The following is a 13905-nucleotide window of genomic DNA, read 5'->3' as shown; positions in this document are numbered from 1 at the left end:
TAATGACTAATTCATAACTTTTTGAAATTGAATAACCAAAATGTAAACTTACTAATAGTTTAGTAACTTTAAATTCAGTTTATCCTATTTTAAAAATTGGAAGTTGACTAACTCATTGTTGTAACTTAAGCGTCTAATATTCTTTACTTTGGAGATCGTAGGGACTATAGTTAGTTGAAGAGAGTTATGAGTAGTTTAGAACTTGTATAAAAAATGGATAAGTTATATTAGTACACCCAATTATTAATATTTTCTTTATCATTTAACTTCAAAAGTTATTAATCATTTTGGTTTTACATTGAATGAATATAATTATTTAGATATGCGACATATAAACGTAAAATTACACAAAATCAAAATTTATATATAACATTACATATTATATCGAAGTTCATGTATTATTTTGATATTTATCTCAAATTAAAGAATCAACAAAAATTAATTATTTTAGTTTATTAGTAGAAATTCAATCACACGTGATACATAGAGAGAGAATCAAATCCACTTATTGTAGAATTTCAACCAAACTTGAAACATTTTACCAATAATGCTAAGTACATTATTGAAATTTTAGGTTAAAATGTGTCTAAAGTTTATATATTTTTCAAAAATTAGTAATTTAATCTCTATATTTGTATTTATAAAATTTATTTCTTTTATTTTTTAAAATTTTAAAATTCAAATTCAACTGTTAAATACTATTAATTTTTGTTGTTAAATTTTGAAATAATAAAAAAAAACATTTTTACTTGATAGTCAAGTAATTAAAACAAGATGTAATTAGCTTGAATTTTAAATATTAACAATTGGACTTGAATTTTGAAATTTAAAATTAGTAGAAAGATTAAATTCAAAAGATACAACTTGTAGTTTTCAAGCATATTTTAACCAAATTTTAAATAGGAAAAGTGAAATTAAGTCCTTACAATATATTATATGTTTATGTTTATTTTCATTCATACAAATAAAATTACAAGTTGCGTTAATTTTGGTTTAAATAAATAATGAAAAGAAGTAGTAGATAGATATTTCCACCATTAGGGTTTTTCTTTTATATATATATATATATATATATAATTAAAGCATCCATCCTGGGAAATACCCATTCACATTTTGGCTATGCACTGCAGCATTCATCTCATCCGAAACCACATCATTGCTATATCTGAAAAATTAAAAATAAAAATTGCAATTATATAATTCAAATCATTAAATAAATAAATGATTTGAGCATGAGTGGCACAAAGGCAGGGGGAATCTCCTTTCAATGAAAAAATTTGTACGCTGTGGTTAATTCCCTTAAAAATTATAACTTAATACATTATAAAATTATTTTGATTTCTCAAAAAAAATTCTTGCTCCTCCACCAAGGGACAGCTTATTGCTAAACCCTCTAAAAAATTTATAATTCAATTTCTATCCTTAATCATAAATTAAATAGAGTTAAAACCAAAGGAAAAACGTAGTACGTACCCGATTTGTGAAGAGCAATTGGCCCCAAGAGGGTGAAAAAATGCCTCAGATTGAGCTTCTGTGAGGTGATTGTAAGGTGGAATGCTTGGCCCTCCAATGTTGTCCCATGCTGGCCCTTGAGGAACTTGTGTGCTCAACTCCTCCAACTAATCAAACGTTATATATATATATGTATGTTATAATCCTTGTATTAGTATGGTGCTTGTGTATTTTCTAGTGTCATATATTTTCTCGAGTGATAATATTTGTTTCTTAATTAAAAAACGATTAAATTCTAGTTTTAATCCCTCTATAATATTTAAGGGGAAAGGGAGAAGGAGTTGTCCTAATTTGAACTTGAGATTGACGTTAACAAGGACTTTTTTGTCTTAAAATGTCGATGTGGATTTGTCTTAAAAACATCCCTTCTAACTTAAAATATTGATGTTTTATGTGTGTTGGTAAAGGATGTTTTTATGAAATCCACGTCAACATATTTAAACCAACTAATCACATTATAAAAGCAAAGAATCATAGTGTAGATATCAAATAATATAAAGATTAAATTATCATAATATAGGGACCAAAACCTGACCAGCTAAAACCAAAAATTGAAACATCTTTAATACCTTCCTTCTCAAGGATTTGTTGGCATCCATTAGCAATTTCTCCTGTACCAAAAAATAAGGGCAAAACTGATTTTTAAAAATGCATGTAATTGAGAAATATAAATAATATTACAATAAAATCTTTCAAAAATATCGAAAAATGGAAAACAATCCAAATTATAATGTTGGGTTTAGTTTTTATTGATTTGTATAATAATTAGATATATGTTTGTTTCATTTTAATTCATACTTTATAATTATTTTTATAATATTTTAATTTTAATTTTCAGGTGATGACTTAACTCAATCTCATAATGTACATTATCATACTTTGATGGAATTCAAGTTTAACGACTAAAATAGATTTAATTCATAAGCTCAAATAGCAATGTGTACTAAAAATATATAGATACCAAGTTGAAGGACCAAAATCACATTAATCCAAAAAATAATTATTTTCATAAATAAATGAATACCCTGTTATGAAGGTCATTGAGCTGATCAAGCATGGCTTGAACCTACAAAGTAGATAAAAGAGAACAATAAGATTATGACAATGCAACAAATTTAAAGCATAATCATGGCATGCATATTTTAGATTTATTGTTGCCTAATTTTCTTTTAATCCTTTTAATTATTTTGAATCGGATAATTAAAACAATTATTAAAAAAATTGGATTTTAAGAAAATATAATTAATGAACTACTTGATGGAGCAGGTTTAGTTCCTTTATTGTTTTATAGACATCTATTTATATAAATCATTTACAGTTGAGTTTGAGTTGATTTAATTTGTTAAATTAATTATTTAAAATAATATTTTTAATGATTAATTTTAATTACAAGTATTAATTTAAGGTTAATAATATATTGTAAACATCTAACTTAAATTTATTGAATCTCGATATAAATTTCAAGTGAATATTTGATGCACCGATAACAAACAAAAATACGACAACTCATTATTAGTAAAAAATAGTTGAAGACTTATAAATAACTTAATATCAATAATAATTTTATTTAAACATAACTCGAAATAAAAATTTGAGATTCGATATAAATCTTAAATTCTAATCTTACAACGACTATTTTTTCCTAATAATAACACGTTTGATAATAAATCAACATTAAAAACTGAGGTGCATCTAATAAATTAATTAACTCTAAATTAAAGCCTGCTTCATCTTTCTTATTTGTTAAATGCTTTAGAATTATCCTAAAACCACGTTTTTTATATTTTGATTTTATAACTTTACCATATTTTTTTGGTCTTATAAGATGCTTAATAATTTGGGTTTTTTTTTTCTTTTTTTTTACCTTGGTTGATCTTATTTGCTTCAAAGATGCCTCCAATTGATGTTCAAGTTGATCAAGTTCCTTTGAGTCCAATGGCCCTAAATCTTCACCAAGTAGGTTTCTACAACATCATTTCAAACAAAAAAAAAATTAAGTATAGAATTCAATTATAATAATTTATGCGAATATTATTTATAATTTTTTAAATAATCTCATCATAGATTCTGATCATATTTTTTTTGATAAAATATCTAGAACTACCCATAAGAGAATAATGCGTTTCAATGCACTCGAAACTACATCCTCCTGCATTAGCAATAATGTCTATGCCAATTGAGCTGAAACTTAATATATTGAATCATGATCGTATCATAATCTATAATATATTTAATAAAATAATAATTTTGAGCCGATTGAGTCTTAACTCGATTGGTATTGATATTGTTATCAGTGTAGGGAGATATGAGTTTAATTGCGCTGAAACTCAACATTCTCCTTAAAATTAAGGAGGGATTATGAGTAGTTATAGGCATTGTATTAAAAATATATAGTAGATATGATAAAAATTTAAGAAAAAAATGTAATATAAAATTAAACATTTATCAACATAACCTTTGAGATGTTTGTAGCACCTCAACTCTTGCTTTCAGCTTCAAATATTCTTGATAACTGTTCTGCTTGTCACACAAAATATATAATATAAAATCAAATTTAAAGTTGGGAGTGTGACTTGATTTAAAATTCAATTTGGTTCGGTCCGATTTCAACATGGAAATAGAATTTAACTGTACCTGAGTTTCACTGATTGATCGGCTGTTGTCAAGTGTACTGTAACTGCACTTCTGATATTTTTCTAGTGTTTTCGTCATGCTAAGAAAAAAAGATAAAAAATAAATATAAATATAAATCTTCAACATGAAATTATATGAAATAATCAAACAAGCTTATTTATTTTCATAAAACATATATTCTTTTTAAATTTTATTATGAAACTATAATCGGAGGAGTCCGAATAACATCAAATTTGTTATAATAAATAAGTAATTAAAATGTTTTTATTAATCAAAATTTAAGTTTCGGAAGTAGTGCAATTAGTTTTTTCTTTAAAAATTGCGTCTATACATATATGATCATCTTGAAACTATTAAAGAAGCTGGTGTCTATGCATATTAAAACAGTTTATATATATATATATATATATGGAGTTTTTTACCCTGAAGCAGTGCTTTAGAAATGGTAATTATAATTTAATTAAATATATTTACTAAAGAAAAGAACTAGGATGAAAATTGAAGCATACTCAGCCAAATTGTCTTATTTGCTAAGTTGTTTTTGCAGCTTTTGGAAAACAAAAGTCTTTGCACTGCAGAAACATCAAATCTCTCATACGGACCAAATCATAACAGTAATAAAACCCTGTTTAATTTTAAGCCCCCAAAAACTTTTTATTTATTTTTGCCTTTTGAGTAAAAGAAATTACTTAGATCATGCACCAACATAACCAGAACTTGCTTTGAATCTTCTTTCTCAAAGGCCAAAACCCTAATTTTTTTTCCCTTCAATAAACACCAACTTCACTTATGAAAACTGTTTTTTTTCTTTCCTTTTTTAAAGACAAAAATTTATATATATATATATTAAAGAAAACAACATCAGATCCTCTCAAGAACAGCTTTAAGAAACTGTACTTCAAACAAATAAAGATCAAAATAACCCAAAAACCATTCATCAATATATGGGAAGAAAAAATGAAAAACAAACCCCCCAAAAAACCATGTCTTTGTTCATCAAAAAAATACAGATCTTTGCACTACAAACAAAAAACAAAACCCCAACTACATAAACATAGTATAATAACATTTCACATACATACATACATGAAGGGGAAAAAACAATATACCTAGGGCTGCTACAAAACTCATAGAGCTTGCCACGATTAGAGAAGACGATAAGGGCAACCTCAGCATCACAAAGAACTGAGAGCTCATAAGCTTTTTTAAGTAACCCATTTCTTCTCTTTGCAAAAGTGACTTGCCTGTTGATTTTGTTTTCAATTCTCTTCAACTCAACTCTCCCTCTCCCCATTTTTTTCTCTTTTCTTTTTTTACCTAAATTTCTCGCACTTCTTTTACCACTCTTTATTTTCTTTTCCGGTCTTAGCTAAGAAAGTGTGAGAGAATTGAGCTTGTTTAGGGGGGGGTACTAAAACGGATAACAAGTGAGAATTAATGATAAAGAGAGAAAGAGGAAAAAAAAAAAAAGGGTTTGTGGAAAATAAACCTGAGGTTCTCAGTGAATTGTTATGTCATGTACTCTATACGAATTATGTTATGCTTAGCTTTTTTGTGTTTTTTTTTTCTTTCACTTTCTACTTCCCATAAGAAAAAGGTCTAATTTTTATTTGTGTACCCCTATTTTTCTGATGTTTGGGATTTCGGCTTATATGAAAGATAGGCTCCCAAACTATGCAACTTTTATCATTTAGATACCTAATTTTTTTTTTGTCAAAGTAGGTACATAAAGTTTTATTTCGATACCACTTTAGGTATCAGCTGTTAACTCAATTAAAAAGATGCATAATTTGATTGTTTTAATCGGAGTTAACATTTACAATATTTTATTTAATTAAAAATATTATGTAGCATAATTTGATTGATTTAGAGAGTTTTTAATCAGAATTAATAGTTGACACCTAAAATAGTAATGAAAAAAAACTTTAAATACCTAAATAAAAATTTACATTGTTTGGATACCTTTTTTTATATAAGCTTTTATTTTTATATAATTTCATCCCTTCATTTTATATATACATACATATATATTTATTAGAGATAGGAGAAAGGATTGCCCGTACTTTAACTCGGGACATAATGTCCACAAGGATTTGAACAACATAAGACATTTGTTACTGAGATCTAACTTTTTTTAGCCCCACCTACTGTGCTGATGTTTGGGATTTAATCCTTTAATTTAACATACTTTGGCCTTTTATGTTTTTTCATACTCATTTTTCTTTTACTAAGGTCCAGTTTGATTTTAGTCCCCCTACTCTGCTGATGTTTGGAACGTACCCATTTAGTTTAACATAACCTAGCCCTCCACCTCCTCTCGCTCTCTCAATATATATATACACACACGTATATTGTTATTTCGGATAGGGTAAGGTTACTTAGATTTGAACCCGAGACTTAATGTAAATAAGGATATAAATAATGTAAGATATTTGTTAAAACATGATAGTTAAATGATTATTTTATAATGTTGTTAGAATTTAGTTAGACTGGTCGATTAGATTAATTAAACAAAAATTGATCAAAATATTAACTTGAATCTATTTATAAGTTTTTAAAATAGTTATTTAATTTATTATTATTTTATTATTGGTTATTTATTTAATTATCATTAAGCCAGTAGATGAATTGATATGTAAATTATTATGTGAAAATTGTATAAATTTTAATATATATATTCATAATTTTATAAATTTTTCTTGTAAATATATTTAAATTGTTATATCGTTTTTTTCTTGTAAACGTAATAATATCAATGAAAAGTATTAAACACGTGTCAAGTTCTTAGTAGAAGATCTTTTTTGCAAATATTGGTTTTGCATTTCTAGTAATTATGTAATAATAAAACCTGTTCGTTGGGTTTCAAGTAGTCCGTACAATCTATTGATACAACCATCAAACTTAGAATTACATTCCATTTAAACATTGTCCATATATATATTAAAATGGAATATATATTGTAAGTAGTGTTATTAGAATCATATTGAATTAAAGATTAATTAATATATTAATTCAAATAAAAGAATTGAACTGATTTCTAAATGAATTGTTAGAAATTAATAAAATTAAATTTTAAAAAAATAAATTAAATTTAGTTATAAACAATAAATACTTAAATTGGTAAAACATATAAATAATATAGAATAAAATCATCATTATTCCTTTACACAACCGCCAGATTAAATTGTATATTTTACGATAGTAAAAAATAATTTTATCATTTTAATAGTCTATATCTTTATCATTTTTAAAGGATTAAATTAATTTTTATTATTTTGGGGCCCAAAATATAATTTTATCAGTACTAATTTAAAATTTTATAAATTATAAATAGTCTAAATGGAAAATTTTTCATTTTAAGGGGAATTAGAGCCCCTGTCAGCCCCCTGGCTCCGCCACTGCTTGGGGGACGATTCTAAATGCTTTAAGAAGTTGAAATAATCGTAAACCTAAGAGTTTAGGTATGATTTGAGTCGATTCTATGGCATATTTAAAATTAATACTAATTCAAATTAATTAATTTTTGTGAAAATTACTAAAGTTGCTAAAACCCTAACGAATAAGAAGGTGAGCCAGTTCAGTATACAAGATATGCGTCAGAAATAAATAATGATGTATCAACCTATGATTGAACAGATGTGTTTCCCTGCGTGATAAAAGTAACAGTGGAAAACCTTTTCAACAGAGTCCGTACTATCTAACAACTGTACACTAAATTCCTAATCCCAACCATCTTTTATGAAGAGGACATGTGTCATTACGGATGAAAGCCTATTATTTTATTGTAATATATTTAAAATATGTATAATGTTAAATTTAATCCTTAATATTCATCTATTTTATCATGTTAAATTCCTAATCCTTAAATTTAATCCTTAATGTTAAATTGTAATATATTGTAATATAGTTTTTTATCATATATACCCTAAAACTTTAAACTTTTGTCAAATTATTTTTATTTGAGAGAACTATTAAAATTTTAATGACATTAATATGAGTATATGTTTACTTCATTATGAATATGGATAAATTTTAAATTATTTTTACGTTTTTTAATTGTTTGAATATTTAAACAATTTTTATAAGATGCACGTGGATTACTACACGAGTTGATGTGTCAAAGTCATTAAAATTTTAATGATCCAATAAAAATATTTTATTTAAATATTAAATATTAAAGGCAAGTAATAAAAAAAAGTCAGGGTCACAATATTGCCGGTTGACATAGAAAATGATAAGCCTCGATAGTAATAAATTGATATTGAATTTTTATTTTCATTTTAATTAATTTAATTGTTCAAAAGAAAAAAATATTTTTATTATTTAGATATTTTATGCTTACTTAATATAAATGAATTATGGATTACAAGTAGTTTTCTAAAAATAAAATGCATAGGAAATCAGTTTTATAAGCTTTTTATTATTATCTTATTTTAGGTTTCTTTCATGATTTAGTTCTTGAAATATATTCATTTTCTCATTTTAGTATTTAAACTTTTATTTGTCTCAATTTGATACTTAAAGTATTAATTTCTTCTATTTTTGATTCATTTTGTAACAACCAGGCCACTTTGGCCAATGGCAAAGTACCATGTGGCTTATTTTTTGCCAATAAAAAAAATGTCATGTGACAATTAGATTTTTTAAATTAAAATATTAAATTTAAATTAAAATAAACAAATAAAAATTATAATATTAAATATTTAAATATTATAAAACATTATTAACTTAGACAAGCCGATGAACAACCACAGATCGGCATTAACCAAATGTTGACAAGTATTGACTGGCGTTGACCTATCCAATTGGTGCTATTAGAATATGCCACATATCCTTTTTATTTTTTAATATTATATATTATATTGATTAAAATGTAAAAATTATATATATTATATAAAATTTTAAAAAATTAACTTTTATAAAATTCTAAAATATATATAATTATCAATTTTAAAAAGTCAAAATAACATAAAATTGTTATTATTTCAATTAACTTGAAATTTAAATATCTTTTATAATTTTATAAAAAATAAATTTTAAAATTTTCTTAAAATATTTTTACATTTTTTACATTTTGTAATAATATTATTAATTTCAAATAATTTCTTTTCAATTATCTTATTTTTTAAATTTTATTTTTATAATTTATATTTTCCAGATTATATATTTTTATGAATGCTTTATATATTTATTTATATTTTTCATATTTTTAATGTGTATATACATTTCATAAAATATATATTTGTTTTTACATAAAACCCGTCATGTGACATTTTGTAATTAGCTATCATAACGAAAGCATACTTAAAGTATCAAATTGGAAAGTGATGCTCAAGTAACAGGGGGTTGAACCTTTCTTAACACTGATGGTGCTATTCAAGTGAGATCAAGGAGTGTAGCCGTTGGGGGAGTGATGTACGATGAGAATGGAGGTTGGATTCTTGGATATAACAAATTCTTAGGGAATTGCTTGATTTTTTATGCAAAACTTTGGGACATTCTGGATGGCCTAAAACTCATCCAACGAAGAGGTTACAACAATGTGGTTATTCAATCGGACAACTTTGAGATAGTTAAAGTTATACATAGAAGTGTTTCGAAGATTTCAAACTCCGCTCTAATTGGAAGGATACACCGTATTTTGTCCCAAGAAAGTTAATAGATTTTAAGATACATTCATAGGCAGAATTTACAGATAGTTGAGACCCTTCCAATCGACACATTAGAATTTCTTAAACCAGATAAAGAGAAAAAATCTTGTATCCCTCATTTATTTCATGAAACGTGGTTTCATAATGTCTTTTTATATTTAAAAAAATACAAAAATAAAAAATGAGTATACTTAATAAATCAAATCGTAAATTAACCCATGTTCTTAACCACCCTTTTTTATTCAACCGACTTATTTGTCGTGAAAATTGTAAAAGTTAGGCAAAAAGGTGTCTTAAAGGTCGCCATCGAAAATTATTGAAAATCTATTCTCCAAAACTATTTAGATGGATATAGTCTAATTTCATTGGAGAAAAACGTGAAACTTCATTTTTATTGTGGAAAATAATATAATATTAAAATTTTTATATTTAATTATTTTAAAATTAAAATTAAAAAATAATTCAGATTGTCAAACTAGCCTGAATTGTAAATTGCTTCAAAAAAGGCCCGGGCAGCAAGTAGGATTTTTTTTTTCTTTCGGTAATCGAAATAAAGTTTAAAATTATTATGGTAAAATTCTATTTAATTTAATTATGAAAATATGTTACCATAAAAACAATTCATTTGATATTTAAATAATTTATAAATAATAATTTGTTTTTGGGTTAAAAAAAGATTGGGCCGCAGTCCACCACAACTCATCTTATTGTGTTTTTTAAGAGATTTCCTTTTCTTGTCTTATTGTTTGGGATTGAAGTTAACTTCTCATGTCTGCAACATCTTGCTGTTGTCATTGGGTCAAATGTTTCTTGACAAAATAATTTTTTTAATTTATTCTATTAATATTTGTTTATTTTATAACTAAATTTACATGAAAATGTATTTAAGGATATAGTAAAAAATGAAATAAGTGGTAATATTTGAAACAGCAGCAGAGCTAGAGAAATTTTATCATTTTAATAGTCTATGTCTTTATAATTTTTAAATGATTAAATAAAATTATTATTATTTTTTGAGGGCCAAAGGATAATTTTACTATTACTAATTTAAAATTTTGTAAATTATAAAAAAATAAATGAAAATTTTTCCATTTTAGGGGACCGAGACTGTTGCCCGCTCCCCTGGCTCCACCACTGATTTTAAATGTTCTTTTTCTTAAAACTCGATTAATTTTTATAAGCTAAGTTTGACACTCAAAGACGAATTTGAGAGGGCAAGTAGAGGTTTGACTTCCCCTCGAATGAAAAAATTGTCATATAAATCACTACTAAATAATTAAATTAAAAATTAATTTATAATAAAATTACACTTTTAACCCTAAAAATAAATTTTAAAAACAATCAAATAAAAAAATAATATATTATAAATTTATATTTTAATATCTCAAAAAATTTTCATTCCCTCGAAGATTTCTCAATTCCCTCCTACCCTTACTTATCCTAGATTTGTTTATGCAATCACCATCATCCTTTACTTTATAAATAGGGAAAAAGTTAGAGGCACGAAGAGATTTTGGCCCCATTATCTTAACCCCTGATAATAATAAATTATTTAATTAACCTAAAAAATAATATATAGGGAGAGATATTTGCTACATTTAGCAAAAGAGTAGGTTCCATCTTCCATGTGCCTTGTAACCTGTTTTAAAGTGAGTAGTTAACTAAACTATCTTTGCTTAAAATAATCACAAATCTCATTATCCCACACCAACCCTCTAATTTGGGCCCCACATTAATAACTCATAAATTGGGCCTTTCATACAGTTATTAAAAAGCCCATTAAATCTTATCGATTATTGATGGTAATTTGATAATTAGTTGACATAGGCATTGTTTTGTGTTTAACCTTTGGAAAAAGTATTATCGATATCTTTATATTAAGATATTAAATTATATTTTATTCTATTTACTCAAAAAGTGGATAAATTAGTCTTGCACATTAGATCAAAGACTAAAATGGTCTTTTTATTAAAAATTCCATTAATTTCTATTGTTAAATGATGACATATCTATTATTTGATTGCTTGAATTATTCTATTTACGTCAAAAATTCCATTCATTTCATTGTCTACTAAAAATTTTATCTATTTTGCTTGAATTGGTCTCTATATATTAACATGAGTTACATGTGACATGTCAAGTGTCTCTATTTGGTTACTCCATTAATTACTTTAGCATTTGATAGTAAAAGTGACCAATTTACTTTTTAATCTAACATATAATAATTAATTTATTATTTTTATTAAAAGGACAAAGTACAATTAACCATCATAATACAAAGACTTCTACTATACTTATAATTGAAAAGGGAAAGAATAAAATAATAAAATTAACCCTCACACATCGTGTGATTATAGAATCTTGATGACATGTAAAACAACAAAATGTTGAATGGTTGAAAAGATGGATAAAAAAGAAGAAGAAGAAGCTGTATTTTTAAGTAATTATTTCATACTTTTTTTTGGTGTAAATTTCATACCTTTTTAAGTAATTCATTAGGATGAAATTATGGTATTTACTATATTAATCTAAGAATCTGATCAATTTAACTTTTAATATTTATATTTATTTTAATTTTTCTTTATTTTTAAGTTAAATTTGACCTTCAACATTTTAAAATAATTGTAATTGATCATTAACTTATCAAAAGTGTCAAATTATTGTATTTTTAACGAAAAACTAATTAAAACGTTAAATTTTTAAATATGGTAGTCCACATATACTTTATTTTTTATTTTATTTTTTATGAACTTTTTTATTTTTAATTTTAAAAATATTTTTATAATTTAAAATTGTTTATTGTTGTGGCATATAATATAAATAGTGTCATATTAGGATGAAGTATATGTGGACTAATTGCTACACCAACATGGTTAATAAAACAATGTTTTAGTCTACATTTTCATTAAAAAAACGATTTTACTCTTTTTGAAATAATAAAGGTTATATTTATCTAAAAAATTGGTCAATTTAATAAAAAAAAGATATAAACGTCGAGGACTAAATTCATCATTATACATTTAATAAAATATATTTATCTAGATGATTTTTTTTAATAAAATGATTTGTAATTTAAATATTTTTGAGCTAAATTACTATTTAATAATAAAAATTTAAAATAAATATATTTTTCATGTTTTATTATTAATAAAAGTAGTAATATAATTTTTCCAATAAAAAGTCACTTTAGTTGCAAACCTAAGATAAAATCCACAACCTCATGTCATTTTCAAAACTTTATCAAGGATTAAAAGTAACAATGGACCTTAACAAATATATATATATATGTATCCTTTAATTTTTTGGCCTATAACATGAGAGATCTTTATTTTTAGTCCACTCAATTATTGTACTATAAACTCATTATTCTTATATATATATATATATATATTGTATGAATGACATTTATACAAAGAGAATGTTAATGACATTGATTAAGATGATGTCAAAGAAAAAAAATTATATAATTACACTTTTGTTTTAATTCATTAAATGTAAAAAAATACTAATTATATATTATCATCCTTAATTAGGGCTATAAGCACCAATTAAAAAAACCTTATCAAATTATTATTGATTGATAAATTTGAAGGTTTTGATTCCAAATTTGTTTGGTTATTTGTAGAAATGATGATTTTGGTTGAGATAAGATGGATAAATTTGTGATAATCCAGGAAATAAATAGGGTGGATTAAGTAAATAATAAGAAATATTTTTATTTAAATAAATATAAAAATATAAAATATTTTCATTATTAATATTGATGTTATGATGATTTTTGGTTATTGAAAATTTGCAATTAATTTAATGATTTTTTAAATTAAAAGAGAAAATATTAAAACAAAAATGTTGACTTATTTTTTCATCTTTTATTTTTTTGAAAAAAATGTTTGTTATACTATCGTCAATAGTGGCAGTAGTAATGATTGCAAATAAAAAGAAAAAGAAAAATAAGAACACGAAGATTTCACATGAAAAGCTCTTATCGAGAAAAACCACAAGTAGAGGAAAATAAATTCATTAATGTTGAAAAACAAGAATATAAAAGATTTTTGGCTATGCATAGTTTTTAAGGGTTAAACGGCCCCCTCTTTTTTTAATCAATGTC

The 13905-nt window shown here is 24.5% G+C and overlaps 1 protein-coding gene across 1 annotated transcript; it reads right to left on the bottom strand.

The window, feature by feature from the left end:
• Window positions 1-864: 864 nt before the first annotated feature.
• Window positions 865-5671, bottom strand: LOC108454714 (agamous-like MADS-box protein MADS2). The gene is made up of 8 exons (XM_017753262.2): window positions 5256-5671; window positions 4147-4225; window positions 3968-4029; window positions 3377-3476; window positions 2537-2578; window positions 2082-2123; window positions 1474-1619; window positions 865-1165 (listed from the first exon to the last, which is right to left on the bottom strand). Exons 1-8 carry the CDS (start codon window positions 5438-5440, stop codon window positions 1078-1080), a joined length of 744 nt encoding a protein of 247 aa, XP_017608751.1. The 5' UTR covers window positions 5441-5671; the 3' UTR covers window positions 865-1077.
• Between the last annotated feature and the right edge of the window lie 8234 nt (window positions 5672-13905).

This window comes from Gossypium arboreum, chromosome 9, assembly GCF_025698485.1.
Source record: "Gossypium arboreum isolate Shixiya-1 chromosome 9, ASM2569848v2, whole genome shotgun sequence".
NCBI lineage: Eukaryota > Viridiplantae > Streptophyta > Magnoliopsida > Malvales > Malvaceae > Gossypium > Gossypium arboreum.
The sequence above is the reverse complement of the archived record's forward strand: the minus strand, read 5'-3'. Positions and strand labels throughout refer to the sequence as shown.